Raw genomic sequence first — 21920 nt, 5'->3', positions numbered from 1 at the left:
AGTCCATGGGGTTGCAAAGAGTCAGACATGACTGAGTGACTGAACTGAAGTAAGAAAAAATGTGAAGGACTTTTTTCTTCACTTTCCAGTTTCCTTGGCTTAAATTGTATGAGAAGTTTGAGGTTATTGTGCCATCTCTATGGCTTTAAAATTTTTTGATATTACATTGATGAACTGTTCATGGGGTTCTCAAGGCAGGAATACTGAATTGGTTTACCATTCCCTTCTCCAGTGGGCCACATTTTGTCAGAACTCTCCACCATGACCCGTCCATCTTGGGTGGCCCTACATGGCATGGCTCATAGTTTCATGGAGTTAGACAAGGCTGTTTCATGTGATCAGATTGGTTAGTTTTCTGTGATTGTGGTTTTCAGTCTGTCTGCCCTCTGATGGAGAAGGACAAGAGGCTTATGAAAGCTTCCTGATCGGATAGACTGACTGAGGGAGATATTAGGTCTTGTTCTGAAGGCCTGAGCCATGCTCAGTAAATCTTTAATCCAATTTTCTGTTGATGGGTGGAGCTGTGCTCCCTCCCTGCTATCTATCTCGGGCCAAACTATGGTGGAGGTAATGAAGATAATGGTGACCTCCCTCAAAAGATCCCATGCATGTACTGCTACAGTCCGTGCCCCCAACCTGCAGCAGGCCACCACTGACCCATGCCTTCGCCGGAGACTCCCGGACACTCACAGGCAAGTCTCCTGTGGGGTCACTGTTCCTTTCTCCTGGGTCCTGGTGCACAAGGTTCTGTTGTGCCCTCCAAGAGTCTATTTCTCAGTCCTGTGCAAGTTCTGGTGGGGTTAATGGTGACCTCCTCCAAGAGGACTTATGCCATAACCACACCCAGAGACCCTGTCCCTGCGGCAGACGACTGCCGACCGGTACCTCCACAGGAGTCACTCAGACACAGTTCTGTCTCAGTCTTTGTGGGGTCCCAGGTCCTGGTGTGCACAAGGTTTGTTTGAGTGTCTCTGGTGGAAATGGGGTTTGATTCTAAAGGTGAATTCGCCCCTCCTACCTTCTTGCTGGGGCTTCTCCTCTGTCCTTGGACGTGGGTTATCTCCTCACAGCCACTCCAGTGAAGTGCAGGCGCCACTCCTGATCTTGGACGTGGGGTATCTCCTCTCCTCTGGCTGCTTACCGCTCCAGCGGGGCCACTGGATTCCTTATATTGACAAAGAAGGCAAGAATATACAATAGGGCAAAGACAGCCTCTTCAATAAATGGTGCTGGTTCCAAATAGGAAAAGGAGTAGGTCAAGGCTATATATTGTCACCGTGCTTATTTAACTTATATGCAGAGTACATCATGAGAAACGCTGGGCTGGAGGATGCACAAGCTGGAATCAAGATTGCCAGGAGAAATATCAATAACCTCAGATATGCAGATGACACCACCTTTATGGCAGAAAGTGAAGAACTAAAGAGACTCTTGATGAAAGTGAAAGAAGAGAGTGAAACAATTGGCTTAAAGCTCAACATTCAGAAACCAAAATCATGGCATCTGGTCCCGTCATTTCATGGCAAACAGATGAAGAAACAGTGGAAACAGTGGCAGACTTTATTTTTTGGGGGGCTCCAAAATCACTGCAGGTGGTGACTGCAGCCATGAAATAGAAAGACACTTACTCCTTGGAAGAAAAGCTATGACCAACCTAGACAGCATATTAAAAAGCAGACACATTACTTTGTCAACAAAGGTCCATCTAGTCAGGGCTATAGTTTTACCAGTAGTCATGCATGGGTGTGAGTCGGTTAATAAAGAAGGCTGAGCGCTAAAGAATTGATGCTTTTGAACTGTGGTGTTGGAGAAGACTCTGGAGAGTCCCTTGGACTTCAAGGAGATCCAACCAGTCCATCCTAAAGGAAATCAGTCCTGAATGTTCATTGGAAGGACTGATGTTGAAGCTGAAACTCCAATATTTTAGCCACATGATGCGAAGAGCTGATTCATTTGAAAAGACCCTGATGCTGGGAAAGATTGAAGGCAGGAGGAGAAGGGGCTGACAGAGGATGAGATGGTTGGATGACCTCACCGACTCAGTGGACATGATTTTGGGTAAACTCTGGGAGTTGCTGATGGACAGGGAGGCCTGGCATGTTGCCATCCATGGGGTCGCAAAGAGTCGGACACGACTGAGCTACTGAACTGAACTGGACTGATGAATCATGTACTGATTTCATTATTGTAGATAAAGCAGTTACATATTAAGTGTTAATAGTTGCTTGGTATTTTACAACCTCAACTGAAGTTATAAAGTAAGTATTCCACAAACCTCCTGACAGTTCCTTGAAGATGGAGCTGGCCTGGCATTTAGTCCTTATTGTCCTTTTAAGTTTTTCTTGCTGGGGTTTAGACTGGGACTCTGATAAAAATTTCATCTCAGCTGCTGGTCCTCTAACCAACAACTTGCTACACAACCTGAGGGATCCCCTGGGAAACCAGGATCCTCCCTTTGTAGCAGAAGATGAAGAAATTTACATTTGTCGCCAGCCACTGCCTGCATTCCTGCCAGAGTACTTTAGAAGTGTCCGTGCCAGTATGATCACCCATTACAAAGTATTTCTGCCATGGGCACAACTTCTCCCAGAAGGAATCTCGGAGAACCCAGACAAGGGAACAGTGCTGTGCTATCGGCAACTGCTTGAGGCCCTCAAGACTGCTCAGCTTCAGCCCCTGGTGGTTCTACACCACCAGACCCTCCCTGCCAGCACTCTCCAGAGAACTGAGGCCTTTGCCGATCTCTTTGCTGCCTATGCCTCCTTCGCCTTCCGCTCCTTTGGGGACCTAGTTGAGATCTGGTTCACTTTTAGTGACTTGGAGCGAGTGATCACGAAGCTTCCCCACCAGGAATCAAGATCTTCACGTCTGCAGATCCTCACTGATGCCCACAGAAAAGCCTATGAGATTTACCATGAAAAATATGCTTCTCAAGGTGAGTTCACACAACCCTGATGCCCACAGAAAAGCCTATGAGATTTACCACGAAAAATATGCTTCTCAAGGTGAGTTCACACAACCCTGATGGCTGACCCACCGCAGCCTTCATCATCCACCTTCATCCACCCTTCTTAAAGCAGGACTCAGCATTTCTTTCCACTTACTTTCAACAGTCCCTTCATAGCTATTTATAAATGAGAAATTAATACCATCCTGAGGATTTCTTGGTGGAGGTAGGTAGGGATGGCTTGCACTGTACCATGCCCAATATCCCCTTTGAAAAATGTCTTTAAACCCTCCTTACCCAGTCTTGAGTCTACACTATTATCAATTATCTTTCTGTCTTTCCTTCTTCAGTCTTGCCTCCCTGACTCTCCCTAGGATTTCAAGATTGCCCATTCTCTTTCAGCCTTCCTGCTTTCTTTTTTATGTTTTAATTTTTAAAATTTTGACCATGCTTCATAGCTTGGGAGACCTTAGTTCCCCAACGAGGGGTCAAAACCATGCCCCGTATAGTGGAAGCTCAGAGTCCTAACAACTGGACCACCTGAGAAACCTTGAGCCTCCCTGTTTTTCTTATGTAAAGCGAATTACATGTTCTAGTTGAAGCTTATATTCCAGCAGGGGAGACAAATAGAAGATAAAATAATGATATGCTGATGGATAGTGAGAAGAGCATGATTACAATTGTCCATATTCCTGTTTCATAGCTAATGTAAGCTTCCCATTCACTAGGTCTGGACAGATTCAGGACATTGATTCTATTATATTCTCTAGATGAATCTGAGGTATACCAATTTTGAGAACCAATTAGATTAGATTAATTAGATTAATTGGATTAGATATGCTTTCTAGTTTTTATTATATACTGTATATTTGTATACATACTATATATCTGTATACTTGTATATTCTACTCTTTAAATTTATTTTTAATTGGAAGATAATTACTTTACAATTTTGTGCCAGTTTCTGCCGTACAATAACATGAATCCCATAAGTATACATATTCCCCCTCCCTCTTAAACTTCCCTCCCATACCATATTCTACTTTTGAAACTTAACACATTTAATTAATATATTCTCATTTTAATAAAAACTCTTTGAAAATATGATTTTCAGTGTTCTTACATGTTCACATTATATTAATGGCTCATTTAAAATATTTCATTTTTACATACCAGTTTAATTTTCACAGTTAAAAATTATGTTGCAATGAACATATGTATAAATGCTTGCCTTCAGATAAATTCTGACAGACTCTTTTTTTTTTTAAATTATTTATGTAATTTACGGCTGTGCCGTCTTCATTGCTGCGCGTGGGCTTTCTCTAGCTGCACAGTGAGACGTGCAGGCTTCTCACCGCGGTGCCTTCCCCTGTGCCCCCGGGCCCTATGCTTGAGGGCTTCAGTAGCTTCAGTGCCTGGACTTAGCTCCCCATGGCACGTGGGACCTTCCTGGACCAGAGATCAAACCTGTGTCCCCTGTTTCGGCAGGAAGATTCTTTAGCACTGAGGCACCAGGGAAGCCCTCTGAGATTCTTGAAACTGAAATTACTGGGTCAGAAGATGCGCTTCCTTTAAGACTTCAAAGGATGATGCTAAATTATTTTCCAGAAAAGTTGTAACTTTATACTAACAACTACAAAATTGTTCTTCTGACCCTACTCAGCCTGTTTTCAGTGATGTAATTGTTTTATCATTGGTGTAGACAGAAAGAGTTGATAACCGATCTATAATAAAAATAGAAAAGTTTTATTCAAGCCAAATGAGGACTAGATCTTTGGAGAGAGCCTCTCAGAAAGCTCTGAGGAATTCCTCAAGAAAAGCATGGTTTTAAGCACAGTTTTATATTTCATCAGAAAAAAGAACATGAACCATGACAGGGGAACATTCCTGCAAAGTTTTGAAAAAAGACAGATTAGCATGTGCACAGAGAGTGTGTGTGGCTTGCCACCCGGGAAGGAAGCCTTATTATCAAAGGTGTACTCTCTCTGACGTCCCAGGAAAAGAGGCATTCATCTCTATCTTCACAACAGACATTCTTTACTTCTGGACCATGCATCTTCTTTAATGCTTAAAGCACATGGACAATGTATGTTTAATAGACTACAAAACGGGATGTTCTAGTTAGCATAAAGTTTATGTTAAATCAGGCATAAGCCAGAATGACTTCCCCATATCTCAGTACATGAAACTTTTCTTCCATCATTGGTAATTTGATGGCTGAAAACTATTATCGCCTTATATTCTTTATTTGCATGTGTTCAGTTATAGAGAGGTTAAACATTTTTTCTGTGTTTAAAATAAAATCAGGGCAAGGGAAAAAAGATTGGGAATGTGGATAGGGCTAATTTAGATATGATTGTCAGAAAGGCTGTCCTTGGACCACCTTTTTAGCCAAGTCAAAGGAGGGAGAGAGCAAGCACAGGATCTGGAGGATTACAAGCCACTGGGTGAGAAAACAACCCTGCCGAGGGAACCCCAAAAGCCCAGCTGTTGGTTTCATAAACTGTAGAGCCAGGGAGAAGAGGAGAGGCCGGATTTGAAACTGGTTTCTTTAAAAGTCTATCATGGGATGAGTGAGAAAATAAATAAATATTTATTGACTGTAATTCTACTGAAGAAGCTTTGAGTAAAATGAACTTTGAAAGAAGGCGAAGCTAAACATGGATCATCTGAAGCTGAAGAAAATCTGTCTTATTTTGAGGACCAATTCCATTGAATTATTTTAAATTATAAAGCTATATATACATGTTTGTTAAAATGTTTTACATATTTCATCAGGGTTTCATATTTTGATCCTCATCAGGTTACTAAAGACTATTTCTTTCTTAAACTCATATTTGCCTTCTTTTCTTCTGCTCATTCCTCCAGCCCACATTTCATGTTTTATCAACATCACTAGATTGTCTGTCCCTGATATAATACAGGACACTAAGTAAATTCTCTTCTCAGTCTCTTTACTATTCCAAAAGGCAGTTTTCCTTCCTCCTTTCTCTCTCTCATTCATCCCCAGCTTTTCAATCCAATTCCATAGCTTTGTTGTTCTTTGTAAAATACATTTTTTAATATACCCAAATAAGTTACATATGTTGATTAAAAGCAAAATATAATTTTTCAAAAGCAGGGATATTGAATAATATCCCCTGAACTGAAAAGAAATTTTGAGACCAAAAATTGAAGCAGGCAACTCCATAAAGTGTAATTATGGGGTTTATTGTGGGTAACTTACATATGGGTTGGATCAGCGATCTGGAAGCATTTGCAGCTGCATTCCTCACTGCTGGGCTTCCCTGAGAGCTCAGTTGGTAAGAATCCATCTGCAATGCAGGAGACCCTGATTCAATTCCTGGGTCGGGAAGATCCCCTGGAGAAGAGATAGGTTGCCCACTCCAGTATTGTGGGGCTTCCCTTGTGGCTCAGCTGGTAAAGAATCCGCCTGCAATGCGGGAGACCTGGGTTCCATCCCTGGGTTGGGAAGATCCCCTGGAGAAGGGAAAGGCTACCCACTTCAGTATTCTGGCCTGGAGAATTCCATGAACCGTATAGCCCATGGACACGACAAAATGTCGGACTCGACTGAGCGACTTTCACTTCCCCACTGCCAAAAGGGGTACAGGGAATTTAAAGGCGCCAAAGCTAAAAATACAAGCTGACTACTAAGGGAGTAGCACATTTGCACCAATAGGAGCCGGGGGTTTTTCCTCCCCCTTGGGGTCTCATGACCATTTTTCCTTGTGGACCATTAACTATCTGTGTTAGTTGAAGAGCATTCTTCTAGTTCTTGCATCACATGAAGACGGGGTAAAAGTTGATAGGAAAGTTATCTGGCTTGGGTACATTTCTTGTGAGTACACTAGAGCTCAGTCACGCAGGAAGGGAAGTGGGTAGGACTGCAGGCCTAAGAAGGAGCTGACAAAATGCGGTCAGTGTGATTCAGCCACATAATAGTTAACATCTACGAAGTGACCACACAGTCCAGCAGTTAAGCTATAACAATACTGTGATGGTTTTGTAACATATAGAAATACTGAATTACTATTTATACACATGGACTAACAATGTTGTAGGTCAATTATGCTTCAATTTTTTTTAAAGCAAGTAAACAGCAAAAAGTGAAATTATACCTACAACATAATATCTGCTAGGTAGAGACCCAAGAGAAATAAAAGCAAATGTCAAGGCAAAAATATTTGCATCACAAATATTCATAGCAGTATCATTCTATTATTCATAATAACCAAAAGTGGAAACAACCCTAATGGCCATCAATTGATGGATAAACAAAAAGTGGCATATTAGTAAAATGCAATAGTACTCAGCACTTGAAAGGAGTGATTGATTCATGCTACAATATGATAATTCTTGAAGACATTATGCTAAGTGAAAGCAGCCAGCCCCAAAAGACCACATATTATATGATTTCATTGGTATTAAATGTCCAGAGTAGAAAAATCTATTGTAAAGAAACTAAAGTAGAGTAGTGATGTCTGGGGCTAGAAGAGAGAATGGGAACTGACTGCTAATCGGTATGTAATATCTTTCTGGGTGACTAAAGTGTTCCAGAATTAGTGCAGAGAGTTGCACAACTTTGTAAATGTACTAAAGATAACAAAATTTTATAGTTTAAAAGAATGTATTTTATAGTATATGAATTATACCTCAATTTTAATGTAAAAATTAGAAAGTTGGGGGATTATAAGACAAAACAAACCATATCACAACTTTTGTCTACTTGTACATTTTTCCCTATCTCATCTCCTTCTCCCCACTCCATCCCAGGTTAGCACTGGGCTAAATATCCCACCCATCTTGTATTAGACCATGGTTTTCCTCCTCCAACATTTGGTGTCATAATGGATGTACAAGTTCAAGCATTTCAAATAAAATAATTAATTACAGGAAAAGTGGCATTTTACTATATACATTTTAGCCAAAAAATCACCATGTTTAAAAAATACGTTTAAAAATTAAATTCCCATTTACTGCTGATTAGAAAATAAACAACCTGAAATGAAGTTCTGATTTTTTTCCAAGGAATTTTTTATCAGGGTATGAGTTACCTACAGTGAAATGCATGGATCTTAATTTTACAGTCTGATCTATAAAATTGAACCCATACCCATATCAAGAAATAAAATTAAAACCATCCCCTCATCATGATATAAAACATTAATCAATACCTCCAAAAACCTCATGTCTGATCATTGTATCCCTTCCTAAATCCTTACCCCAGAAACAAACGTTGGTCTGGCTCCTATAGTATAGATATGAATGGAACCATACAGTGTGTACTATTTTGCGTCTGTCTTTTTCCATCAGCATGTTTGTGAGATTCATTTATTTTGTTGCTGTTAGTAATTTGCTGCTTGTTTCTTCTCAGTGGTGTTCTATTATGGATGTATCACAATTGAAGGGCACTTGGGCAATTTCCAGTTTTTATCTCTTATATAAGTAAGTTGCTATGATTTGCATGGACGTATGTTTTCATTTCTCTTGGATAATATCTAGGAGTAGAAATGCTGGATTACAGGGGAGAGATGTATTTGACTTTCTAAGAAACTGCCAATTTCCCAAAGCAGTTGTTCCATTTTATACTCCCACTAGCTCTGTCTGAGAATTTAAGTAGCCTCATAATCCGTACTAACATTTGGCATTTTCATCCTTTTCTATTTCAGCCATTCTGATGGTATCTCATTTAGATTGCATTACTTTTTTAATATAAATTTATTTTTTTTAATTGGAAGCTAATTACTTTACAATATTGTATCGGTTTTGCCATAAAGTTTCTATCCCAACTGTGTATGCATTTAAACAATTTAGTGTCCAATTTTGCTTGGTTTGGAATTTAGCATGATGAAAGAGTATTATACTTTTTGTAGTCCTCTAGGACTTTTTTGTTAAAACAAAATTGTTTCCAAGGCTTATTGATATTGTTGAATAGAGCTATATCATCTTCTTTTCACTGCTAAATGATATTCCGCTGTGGGACTAAGCCAAGTTTTATTCATTCATTTTCCTGCTTATGGACATTCTAGTTTTCAAATTTTGCTATTATGGACATAGCTGTTATGAACATTCTTGCACATGCCTCTTTCTGCATATGTCTAAGAGTTGCACTTATGTTTATACTCAAGTGATTGCTACTTGGGGGGATGTAAATATTTAGCTGTGAGAGATAAGTTGTTTTCCATTGTGGTTATACCAACTTACATTCCTTGAGCAATGTATAAGTTCCTGTTGACCTCTTCCAACACGTGTAATTACCAGAATTATAAATTTTTGCCTATCTCACAGATGTAAAAATATTTCTTTATCATCCTTTATCATCTTCTTTACCTGATTCCTATTCAGATTGAGCAGGTCTTCACGTGTTTATTAGCCATATTTATTTCTTTGTTATAATTCCTGTTTTGCCTTTTATCCATTTATGTTTTGACTTGTTGGAATACTTTATATATTCTTTAATCTGCATTGGGTATAAGGGATGACGGTATTTTTCCACTTCTTATCTTTTCAGTTTTTTCATGGAGACTTTGAGGAACAGAATTTCTTACTTTATACGAAATTATCAATCTTTTCTTTTGGTAGATTTTTTTATAAGTTCATGTGTATCATTTCTTAAAATAATGTTGTTTACTTACTTGCTTTCGGCTGTGCTGGGTCCTCGTTGCTGCGCGGGCTTTTTCTCTAGCTGCGGTGAGTGGGGGTGCTCTCTAGCTGCGGTGTGCAGGCTTCTCACTGCGGCGGCTTCTCTTGTTGCAAGCATGAGCTCTAGGGCACTCAGGCTTCAGAAACCGCGGCTTCTTGGCTCAGTAGTTGCAGACACTGGGCTCCAGAGCACAGGCTCAATAGTCGTGGCACACAGGCTCAGTTGCCCCGAGTCATGCGAGATCTTCCCGGATCAGGAATCAAAACGGAATCTTCTGCACTGGCAGGCTGATTCTTTACCACTGAGCCACCAGGGAAGCCCCCAATCCCTTTCCCATCTACTGTGAATCTCAGATATTAGGTAATTGTACCTCTTTCCAAGCACATTGTTTAGGCATTTTCTGTCATTGTGTCATTGTTGATATTTCTTAATAATTAAGGGGTAATCATTTAAAAGTCAGATAACCTGAAAAATTAAAAGTTATTGGTGGTTAAGAGTTTTTTCCTTTCTAATCAAGACTTTTAAAAAATTAATATTACTTGTTCTGTTATTTTGATTTTTACTTGTTTTGCATATCCAGGGCCAAGGAAGTAATTTGTTCAGCATGTTGGTAATATATCCATAGGAAGATAGTCTATCAATACAAGCAAACCTTTAAAGCATTTTTGTTTTTCATTACTTTAGTTCTTTATTGACATGTTTATTGAGTTAGAGGTATGTGAGAAAATGTTAAACCAAACAACTACTTTGAAAACAGATTGAGTTGGTGATTTGAATTTATTTGGCTATTTTAAAAAGTACTTTGCTTTAAAAAAAAAAAAAGTACTTTGCTTTACCTAAATCCACTTGAATCCAAAATTTGAAGTATCCTAGTAAGTCACTGAAATAACTGAGGTAGTGACTTGTTTCAAGATTGCATACATCCTACAATAATATTACTTTTAGAACAGTTTTAGATTTATAGAAAATTTGAGCAGATAGTACAGAGTTTCCATATGTTCCCGCCCCTGGAACCAGTTTCCCCTAACATAAACATCTTACATTATTATGGGACATTTGTTGCAATTAAAGAACCAATGTTGATATCCCATTACTAAAGTCCATGTTTTATTCAGATTTCCTTAATTTCTCCTGCATGTCCTTTTTCTACTCTAGGAACTCATCCAAGATACCACGTTGTATTTAGTTGCCATGTCTCTGTAGGCTCCTCCGAGCTGTGAGAGGATATACAGCCCTGTGCATTGGCGGCCAGGATGTAAATGGTGTAGCCACTGTGGAAAACTATATGGCAGTTCCTCAAGAAATTGAGCATGCAATTACCGTATAATCTAGCACTTGTGGGTATACACCCAAAAGAATTGAAAGCGGGAACTTGAACAGATATTTGCACACCCATTTTCATGGCATTATTCAAAACAATCAAAAGATGAAAAGAATCCCTATGCCCATACAAGGATGAATGGATAAATAAAACATGCTAGATACATACAATTGAATGTTATTCAGCCTTAAAAAGAAATGAAATTCTGACACATGCTACAGCAGGGATGGACCTTGAGTACACTACACCAAGTGCAATAAGCCAGACACAAAAGGACAAACACTGTATGACTCCACCTCTATGAAGGACCTAGAATGATCAAACTCGCAGGGACAGAAAGCAGAGCAATGATTACCAGAGCCCGGGTGAAGGGGGAGTGGGGAGGTACTCATGGGCCCGGAGTTTCTGTTTGAAACGATGGAAATTTGGGGAGGTGGATGGTGGTGGCAGCTGCAGAACAAAGCCACTTTTACAAAACTTAACGGTGAATTTTACGTTGTGTATTTTTACCGCAATTTTGAGAAGCTCTTTTCTAATGACTATGGGTTGTTATAAACCTCCTGCTCATGTTTTCAACGTCCTACCATGGGAAGGATACGAAAAGATTCTTGGCAGACCAGCAGGAGCGTGAACACATCTCTCACAGAAAGAGTGGAGTTGCACACCGCGCCTCCCGCTGCCAACGCTGGAACGCAGTCAACACTGGGGACTCCCACCCTCCTCCTGAAGCACTGATATTGGCGGTTCAGTACTGGCCTGATTGATTGCTTTTATTTAAACACTTGGGGCAAAAGGGAGAGGAGCAAACAAAAAGGGGCTGTTTTGTATGAACAGTAGCAATGGCTTTTAGAGGAATTACATACTTTTGTGATGGAAACAGAACTGAGCTTATCCTTAAACAAAATCTAGTAATACCTGTGAGGGACATAAACTCACACATTGCCATGCAGTAATTTTCTACATGGGCTTGAAACAGTTAATACTCAGCCCCCAGCAAATACTGATTTTGAGTTCTGTAGACAAGAACACTGACCTTTAACCATATCCAGCAAAAATTACAAGATAAATTATCTTAAGCCGGTGCAATTACCCCCCATTTCAGTCCCAAAGAAACATGAACTGCCAGCTTGGAATGAGGTTCCAGTTTTGAGTAACCTGCATTTTATGTTATTTTAAGAAGTATAGTTTGTGTTTGCACTAGGAACCAGTTAGGAATAATATTGAAAAGTTTATTTTGTATGATATGAGAATTTCTGGAACTTCAGGTACGTTTGTTCACTCTGAGTCTAAAAACAGCTTGTAAAGTCAAATAAGAGTGATGTGTGAGTCAATTGCACTTAGGGATAAACTGTCCTCCTGTGTCATGTCATTGATCCAGAGATAATACTAAATTGGACATTTAAAAACGTTCAGCACAGGCTGAGAACATATGTTCTACGTGTGCTGATGTGATGATAGACTCAAGTGTGGAAAATCTGTGGAAGGTGAAATGGCCCCACGGGGCACAATCACTGAATAACTGGAAAATAGCATTATCTTATCAGAAGGAGGACCAAATGTCTCTGAGTGATATTCCCTGCTCAGAGGATTTCAAAGTTCCATTAAGCTTATCAAAATAAGCACTTTGGTAGTTGGCACCAGTTGGTTATTAATAATGGTTTCATTGACTGGGGAGATCTTTCTCCTGTACAGAATTTGAATGTAGGAGAGAGGTCAGGCATATAAGCTTGTCGTTTAAGTCTCAAACTCTGGCTTTAGGCCATTTTGTTTACTGTTTCCAAAGCACAGGTCTGAGCACTTGCCTATGCGCCCATCCTAAGCTTGCTATTTGCAGAGATTCAAGAAATGTCGAAGCTTGCTCCTCAGGGAGCACACAATCTCAGCAGGAGATAAAGACTTTTGTGCATCAAGGAGTTAGATGGTGCTTCTGACAACTGAGGCATCCCAAGTCCACCACGTGAATGGGTGCATTCTCAGTCATGTCCGACTCTTTGCAACACCTTGGCCTGTAGCCTGCCAGGCTCCTCTGCCCATGGGATTTTCCAGGAAACAATACTGGAGTGGGTTGCTGTTTCCTCTTCCAGGGGATCTTCCCCACCCAGGGATGAAACCCGCATCTCCTGCCTCTCCTGCATTGCCAGGTGGATTCTTTGCCACTAAGCCACCTGAGATGCCCACAGCAGCGTGTTTCAAACCAGTCTGAGCACCACTGTATCTGAAGCACCCAGGAAACTTGTTAAAAGGCTCTCATTCTTGAGTCCACCTCAGTTGGCTGACAAAAAAGACAGGTGATTCTGATGTACGTAGGCTTCAACACCACTGTTAGGCGATCAAATGTCAAAGCGAGAGGGTACAAGCTGCACAGGTCTATATTTCCTTCGTATTCTTCTCAATGCACAGTAAGGGTTGAATGGACATTTGCGCGGTGAATAAAGACAGGTAACAGCAGTCCCCTGAGAACACCCTACCTTTCCAAAGTCTCTCCACTTGGAAGTCTAAGCTGTTGTTTAGACCAACAGTTCCCAAGCTTTAGTGTATGTCAGAATCACCTGGAGAGCTTGTAAAGCACGCAGAGGCCAAAGTTTATTAGGAACTGAAACGCAGTTCTCTCCATTCTGCCTTTTCCATTGTGTGGGGTTAGGGAAAGGAACTGCTTTTATTCTTGCAAAAGACTTTACAAGTATCCTGCACGTCACTGTTCTGATTTATATGAAACAGTCTCTAAAGGGACATTTCTTAAAAAGCTACCTTGTCTTCTAAAATCTTTCAGCTAGAGTAAAATCATGTGGGTGATTTCTGCAGAAATCTTTTTTACAGTTGGTGAATGTGGACTAGAAAGGCCAGCAGGAAACGAGTTCACCAGTGGCTTCTGGGGTCACAGCCTCCTTCCTCTCTCACCTACATCCCCTCATCTGCTTGGTTTCAGGTGGAAAACTCTCTGTGGTCCTGCAAGCTGAGGCGGTCTCCAAACTCCTGCTAGAACCGTCTACGTCTGCGCTTGTCAAGGTAATGACAGCCCAAAGAAACAGAATCTATAACTTCTGAGAAAAGTTTCAAGTTTAATTTTAAAAAAACAATAGAAATTTTTGTCGACTTGACATTCTTTCTTTTTAAATTTATTTTATTGAAGTGTACTTGACCTACAATGCTGTGTTAATTTCTACTGTACAGCAAAAGGATTCAGTTATCTATATTTTATATATATATATACAATCTTTGTCACGTTCTTTTCCATTATGGTTTATCACAGGATATTAAATATAGTTCACTATGCTATACAGAAGGACCTTGTTGTTTATCCATCCTACATATAATGGTTTGCTTGACATTCTTACAAATGCCTCTTCTGAGTGTTATGCATTCTCTAGATTTATAATTACTTTAAAACAAAATCTTAGTTGTTGTAGCCCCAGCTCTCACTTGGTCAAGTGTTAGCTTTTGCCTACACAAAGACGTCAAATGCCTCTGGTCTTGCTCCTTCTTAAAAAGAGCTTATCAGAAGAGAGGTCAGTTTTGTATTTTTTGTTTGTTTTTTAACAAAACAGATACTAGGGTAAGAGTTTTTTTTTTTAATAACATTAATAATGTGGTCCCTAGAGTGCCCATCCTGCTTTCTACCTCCTCTAAAGACAACTTTTAACTATAATTTTAATAAGAAACGTTAAAACATTTGAGAATTTAACAGCTTTGGCCCTTGTGATGTTGTCTGCTGGGCGGCATGGAAAACCCTCTGAGAAAACAACTGATTCCTGTGGTTGTGCAGCAGTGTCTGTGCTGCGATGGAGGCCCCATGTGCCAAGGTCCAACATCAGATTTACAAGCTCAGGGATTTAAAATCCAGACATGATAAGGTTCTGAAATGACCAGGTCCAAGACTGATAGTATGACCAGAATACCAGAATATCTAAATTCTTTTACAAGGGGCGATAACTGCTATCAGTTATGAGCTCAGGAGGCCAGAGTCCCGATCAGAAAATGCTTGTCAAGCAGTAGTCTTTGAACTGGTCTCTCTGCCCCCAGCTCCCCCCATGCAATACATCTTTTGCTGAATTCCCTGCTGAGAAGCTACATTCCCTTGAAACGGTGAAATTCCTCAGAGCCTCCAATGCGGCTCACCAAGGCCCTCTTGCCGGCTTGCTGGCGTCGCCTTTTCCCCAGTGTGTATGCTGTCACTCCACCAGCCCTGCGGCATTCGCTACCCGAAGCCCTATCCTCCTTCCTTTCCTCAAATCTCTTCCAATAAAATTCTACCCATTTTTAACATCCGTGTCAATGTGCCCAACATAAAGAGGCTTTAGTTAATAATACTTCCGCGCTAAACTGGATGTGGTCTCTCCCTGCTTGGAACATTTTAGCCATTTGTTAGATCAGAGTTCTCAAATTTTGGTATCAGAATCACCTGGAGAGCTGCTGCTGTTGCTACTGCTGATGCTAAGTCGCTTCAGTTGTGTCCGACTCTGTGCGACCCCATAGACGGCAGCCCAGGAGGATCCCCCATCTCCGGGATTCTCCAGGCAAGAACACTGGAGTGGGTTGCCATTTCCTTCTCCAATGCATGAAAGTGAAAAGTGAAAGTGAAGTCGTTCAGTCGTGTCCGGCTCTTCACGACCCCATGGACTGCAGCCCACCAGGCTCCTCCATACATGGGATTTTCCAGGCAAGAGTACTGGAGTGGGGTGCCATTGCCTTCTCCGACCTGGAGAGCTAATAAAGTACAAAACTTAATGTGGAGGGATGACCTGGGCTTTCACAGCCTTCCCACATTCCCAGGCGAGTCTAATCCCCACCAAGATTTGAGATGTGGACTTTTCTTATATCACTTAGAACTTTCTGCCTGTTCTTCATGTGGTCAGCACATTTACTAACTCTCTCTATCACGCTGTAAGTTTCTGTGGCTTCTACTCATCTTTAAACCCTGCACAGTGACTTTCAAGAGTATGAAGTCGATGATCACGTGCTGCCTGGAGCTGACAGACAAAGCAAGGGCTGAGAGGTCCAAGGAGAATGTTCCAGTGGAGCTTGCCAGTGGGGAGCAAGCCTGTGGACTGCTGAGCAAACGCGGCAATAACTTGATTGGAAAAACCGTAGGGAGCAGTGGAGAGTCAGATCTAAGGTCACAGTGCACTGGACTGCTCCCAGATGCCATTACCCACGGTCTCTGTCCAAGGGAAGAGAAGGGGGCAGCGCGGGCAACAATCTGGTCATGGCCAGGAGAGAAATGGCTCGCTGAAAAGGGTGGAGACTCTGAGTCTGTAGTTCTTAAAGTGTATGCAGACAGAGACAGGGTGGAGAGGTATGTCCTTAACTGGAGCACAGATGGGAGTGCCCACAGACCACGAGAGCTCTATTCCTGGATTACAGTATGGGCCAGGCTAGGGCCAACGGGGGTGGACTTCAAGCTGTGGTTTGAAAGTAGCCAGTGACTATAGCCTACAATTAAAACTCCAAGCTCCGGCAGGGTCTGCAGAGATCACCAAGTGGACTGTGGGTGGCTGAAGCTCCACGGCCTCTGTCCTGCAGAGTGGAAGGTCCACGAGAAGGGTGCCACCCAGGGCAGCTCTGGCCTCTGACCCCTTCCCTTAGAGTTCACTCACTCGCTGGAAACCCCCCCTTTCTGGCCCACAGTACTTCTTTTACTCACTCACTCACTCATTCCATCGTGCGCATTTATCGAGCCCTTCCTGTGCGCCAGGCACTTTGCTGAGTGCATACATACATGATGCGTTTCTCACAACACAGAGGCAAACCCCATACACATTCTCACCTTGTCCTCAGCTTTTCCTCATCCTGCTTTTTCCTTGGAAAATCCCGCTTTGGAGTATTCCATTTAGTAGCAAGGAGAGAAACAAAAAAAGGAATAGTTCTGAGCCAGCTCTTCATCTTGAAATTGCTTATGTTCTAAAGATTCTATTTGCTTATTTCCAGGATGCAGTTGACTTCGTCTCTCTTGATTTATCTTATGAATGCCACAGTGAGGCAGATTTACCACAGAAGTTGAGTGAACTGCAGGTAACTTAAGCTATTTTCCATATTGATGATGAATGGCAAAGGTTCCTGAGAGCATACTAGTCATTTAATGCTTCAGCTGATGCATAAACTGGTGGTCCAGTGGTTAGGACTCCATGCTTTCATCACTGCCAAAGGCCTGAGTTCAACCCCTAGTTAAGGAACAAAGTTCCCACAAGCCTTGCAGCACAGCCAAAAAAAAAAAAAAGAATCCATATACGTGCAGACTTCCCTGGTGGCTCAGATGGTAAAGAGTCTACCTACAATGTGGGAGACCCAGGTTCAATCCCCGGGTTGGGAAGATCCTCTAGAGAAGGAAGTGGCAACCCGCTCCAGTACTCTTGCCTGGAAAATCCCATGGTCGGAGGAGTGTGGTAGGCTACAGTCCATGGGGTTGAAAAGAGTCAGACATGACTGAGCGACTTCACTTTCACTTTCTTTCATATATGCAGTTTTGTCTGAGGAAATTTCCATAGAGAGCCTCTGGAGGTCGGATAGTCTTCCCTGGAAAGGATAAAGAGAGTTGGCTTGTTAAGGTAAATATTTACGTGGATCCTCTGCTCTCTCATGTAGAAAGCTATTGAGAATCAGAATTCCAGTGTTCATTCTGAGATTGAAAAAGACATTTCGTAGATGTGGTCATGAAAATATTTGCCTTAACAAGCCAACCCTCACTCTCCACTCCCCCCAGAGAACCTGTACGCCCCTCTCTGAGCCTTAGCTGCGGCTCCCCGCCAGCCCACAGGTGTCTTAGGGCCCGGGGACCCACCGCATGTCCACAGGTTCTGAATTCTGCAGGAGCTGCCTGTGGAGGTCCTGCATTCCCTTCTCAGAAGAAACCCTGCTCCCCAGGGAATTCCCCACTCAGCAGACGGCTCCTCCAGCTCTCCAGCCCTGTGACATCACAGGCCGCCCCACTGTGCATGGATCTTTCAGGAAGGAGAAAACCCTCTGTTCCCTTAGTAATTTGACTTTACCACCTTGACCCGGCACAGGGAAGGAACAAAGCTTTGTGAGTCACAGCCCCACTAACTGGTTCTGAGCAAGTTAATCTGTTTCTCAGAGCTTAAGTCACCTCATTGTTACTGGTGGCTCTGAGAAAATAAAGAACCTGCCAGGCTCCTGTTTGAGTAGTTGCTGTTGGTATTTCTCAGTGTCTGTTAACTCTTCAGAGGAGGGGAAGATAGTGTGGGAAAAATGACCAAAACCAAGAAAAAGTAACTTAAAATGAGGTCAAACAACTTGTCAGCCCAAAGATGTTCCTTTTGATACTGAAATGGCTAGAAATGGGAGAAAAATGACACCTGCTCCAATTTTAATGAAGATAGTTTCTTTTCAATTTCTTTATGGAAAATGTCAGACATATCCAATGGTAGAAAGAAAAACATAATGAAGCCATCTCCAGGTTCAGAAGCTGTCAACTCAGGGTTGATCTTGTTTCATTTATACGCTACCTCTCCCCTCCCCAAACCAGATTGTTCTGAAGCAAAGCATGGCGGCAGCACCTGATGGGGCTTCTCGTGTAGCTCAGGCCCCTGACATGGGCAGGTGGCCTTGTTCCTGGTCCCAATACAGCGACTAGTCCTTGTGGCCTGAGGTGATAGGATGGATGAACCTATGTCTTTGGTGGGGGTCTGTATAGAGAAAGCCCTATGTTATACAAAAGTGTAGCTTTTTCCTCCCTCGGGTCTGGAGTCAGCTCCCTTTATTAACTGACACAGCTAGAGGTCATTTCCAAAACCACACTGAGTGTTGTGGCTTCACATCTTGAAAATCTGTCCCTGTTAACTCACAACTTACTCTCAGCGACTTCGGTTCACTTGCTGGCCTATATCATTTTCAGACCATTGAACCAAAAGTGAAAGTTTTCATCTTCAGTCTGAAACTCCAGAACTGCCTCTCCACTGGGAACAACATAGCCCATCTGCTCTTCAGCCTTCTCAAAGGTGAGTGGACCATCACTGGAGAGGTTTGCAGTGACGTTTGGTGCATTGGCTTATAGGGTAGCAACCTTGAGAGTCTGGGGTTCCGACAGGAGGAGCGACCGAAGAAGGTCTGGTCTGAGAGCCTGCCCTAGATGCGTGCAGTGATCCTTGCCTTCTTATTGTTGGTCACTTAGTTCCCACTGACCCAAGAAAGAAGAGTAAGTTCTGTACAGCATGTGAAGGATGCCAGGGTCTCATGGAGATAAAGACCATCAGGCCAATCAAAAAGAATACATTTGAATCAGTTCTAATGAGGTGGATGAAACTGGAGCCCATCATACAGAGTGAAGTAAGCCAGAAAGAAAAACACCAATACAGTATACTAACACATATATATGGAATTTAGAAAGATGGTAATGATGACCCTGTATGCGAGACAGCAAAAGAGACGCAGATGTACAGAACAGACTTTTTGACTCTGTGGGAGAGGGAGAGGGTGGGATGACTTGGGAGAATGGCATTGAAACATGTATAATATCATGTAAGAAACGAATCGCCAGTCTAGGTTCGATGCAGGATACAGGATGCTTGGGGCTGGTGCACTGGGATAACCCAGAGGCATGGTATGGGAAGGGAGGTGGGAGGTGGGTTCAGGAGTGGGAACTTATGTACACCTGGGGCGGATTCATGTTGATGTATGGCAAAACCAATACAGTATTGTAAAGTGAAAATAAAAAGACCATCAGGCCAGAGATGTCAGCTGTAAGCATGGCAACAGCCCTGTGCCCGTCTGTCTGCTTCCACTACTCCTCCCTCTAGGGTCTCTCATCTGTGCCCCCTTTGCAGGACTGCTCTCTGCCCACCCCAGACGCTTTTACTTTTGTTCATTTCCCCATTGCCTGATCAGCGTCTTCAGTCATAGGACCCCACAACTCATGGACCATCTCCACAATGTCTCTTATTTCAAATTCTTGAGAGTGAATCTGATGGGTGGGCCATGCATCAGAAGACTTCTCCTGGGACTTTCCGTGGTGGTCCAGTGGTTAAGACTCCATGCTTCCAATGCTGGGGCTGCAGGTTCGATCCCTGGTCAGGGAACTAGGATCCTGCATGCTGTACAGCATATTAAAAAGGTTAACATTACATTTGATAAAAATTTTAAAAATGATTATTCGGAAGAAGATTGTCCTGGTCCAATCTGGTCAAGGGAAAGTGGTATCCATTAAGGCCTCAGGGGCTGAGGACCACTAGACACGGAAAGAAGGCGCCAGGGGCAGGCCCCTGGGTGCCTGATATCCAGTTCAGTCTCCCTGTAAGGTCAGAATATGGGAGATGTTGGTCGTGCCCTTTTTACCACCTGTAACCAGTGCTGAGCTGGCTTCACAGACCTCATGAACCACATCCATGAATGCCATAGTAACTCTTGCCCTAACTCATCTCTGGAGTAATGATTTCCTGTTCTTAAATTCCATCCCTTTCTAAGTGGTTAAAATAGGCAATCTTATGTTTATGCTGCTGCTGCTGCTAAGTCGCTTCAGTAGTGTCTGACTCTGTGCGACCCCATAGACGGCAGCCCAGGAGGATCCCCCGTCTCTGGGATTCTCCAGGAAAGAACATTGGAGTGTGTTGCCATTTCCTTCTCCAATGCATGAAAGTGAAAAGTGAAAGTGAAGTCGCTCAGTCGTGTCCAACTCTTAGCGACCCCATGGACTGCAGCCTACCAGGCTCCTCTGTCCATGGGATTTTCCAGGCAAGAGTACTGGAGTGGGTTGCTTCTTACAAAAAAGATTCCACCCTCTCTTAATGCTTGAGGTCTTCTGAGTCAGTTGTTCTCTGCATTTGGTCTCTAGAAAAGCAGCATCAGCATCACTGGGAACTTGTTAGATATTCACATTCCAGAGCCCACCTCAGATTAGAAAGCTCTGATCAGAAGCCTGGGAGTGGGCCCAGCAATCTGCATTGAACAAGCTCCACAGCTGATGCCAATGCACATGGACTTTTGAGAACTGCTGTTCCTAGTAGGAAAAAAAAAATCACATGTGACCTCCTTAAATCATGGCCTTGGAATTTTCCAGAGGGTCTTGGAACCATTGCTTGGAGTTTGGCTGTGGTCTATGAGTGAGGAGAACTGTTGGTGGTGGTCATGCATGGTTGGGTGGGCTTCAGGTGGAGTGAATTAAACTTCTTCTCTTTCAGCCATAAATGAAGACCAAGTGCTCGTCATTGGGTTTGATATTAGTACATTCCTGAGCTGTTCATCGAGTTCCAAGAAAAGGTAATGTTAGATTTCCTGTTGAACGATCAATAACTGATGCTTGCAGAATGCTCTGCTGTCCTTCACCTGTGTAAACTCACGGGACTGCTATCATGTGCCTTCTGGATTAGTGAGTCCTCTGTGGCCATTCTGGACAAGACAGATGGAGACTCAGAGGGGAAAGCTGGAACAGCGTCTCTGGGCCCCATGCGGTTCTGACTTTCTCACCAATCATTCAGCCTCCTCTAGTTCATGGAGTGCACACAACTAACAGAGCTGATGTCTGAACCCCTGCCTTCTAGTTAAGATCTTGTTGGAGGCATTGTTAGATGATGAAGAGCAGGCTAGTGATAAACCTGCCCATCCCTGGAGTTATGTGGTCTGAGTAAAGTGAGTTCTCTGCACCATTTTCTCTCATGAAATTTGAAGCATATTACCTCCAAGGAGACAGCATAAATGGGAAAGTCAGCCGTGCACCAGGCAGAAGCCTAATTCAGTGGTTTCTCAGGACAAAAGTTTTAAATTATTGTGGGATTGCAAATAATTTATTAGCACATGACTAAAGTACAAAATTGGTAAGACACATACTAAAAAAATAATTAAAGCAGATCTGCAATTATCTCCATAATTATGTCAGTCTCTTGCACTTACCTGGAGAAGGGCAGGGCAACCCACTCCAGTATTCTTGTCTGGAGAATCCCATGGACAGAAGAACCTGGTGGGTTACAGTCCATGGGGTTGCAAAGAGTTGGACACGACTGAAGGACTTAGCACCCACGCATGCATGCACTTACATTCCAATGCATTTCTCGAGTGAGATA

The 21920-nt window shown here is 42.5% G+C and overlaps 1 protein-coding gene across 1 annotated transcript in view; it reads left to right on the top strand.

Annotated features, from left to right (window-relative positions):
- Nucleotides 2296-21920, top strand: part of LCT (lactase) — a 50575-nt gene continuing 30950 nt past the window's right edge. Inside the window, exons 1-5 of the mRNA XM_018062350.1 lie at nt 2296-2935; nt 13841-13920; nt 16840-16923; nt 18764-18866; nt 21042-21120. Of these exons, the coding sequence (XP_017917839.1) occupies nt 2296-2935; nt 13841-13920; nt 16840-16923; nt 18764-18866; nt 21042-21120 (986 nt within the window). The remainder of the gene's footprint in view (nt 2936-13840; nt 13921-16839; nt 16924-18763; nt 18867-21041; nt 21121-21920) is intronic.

This window comes from Capra hircus, chromosome 2 (genome assembly GCF_001704415.2).
Source record: "Capra hircus breed San Clemente chromosome 2, ASM170441v1, whole genome shotgun sequence".
Classification (NCBI taxonomy): domain Eukaryota; kingdom Metazoa; phylum Chordata; class Mammalia; order Artiodactyla; family Bovidae; genus Capra; species Capra hircus.
The sequence above is the reverse complement of the archived record's forward strand: the minus strand, read 5'-3'. Positions and strand labels throughout refer to the sequence as shown.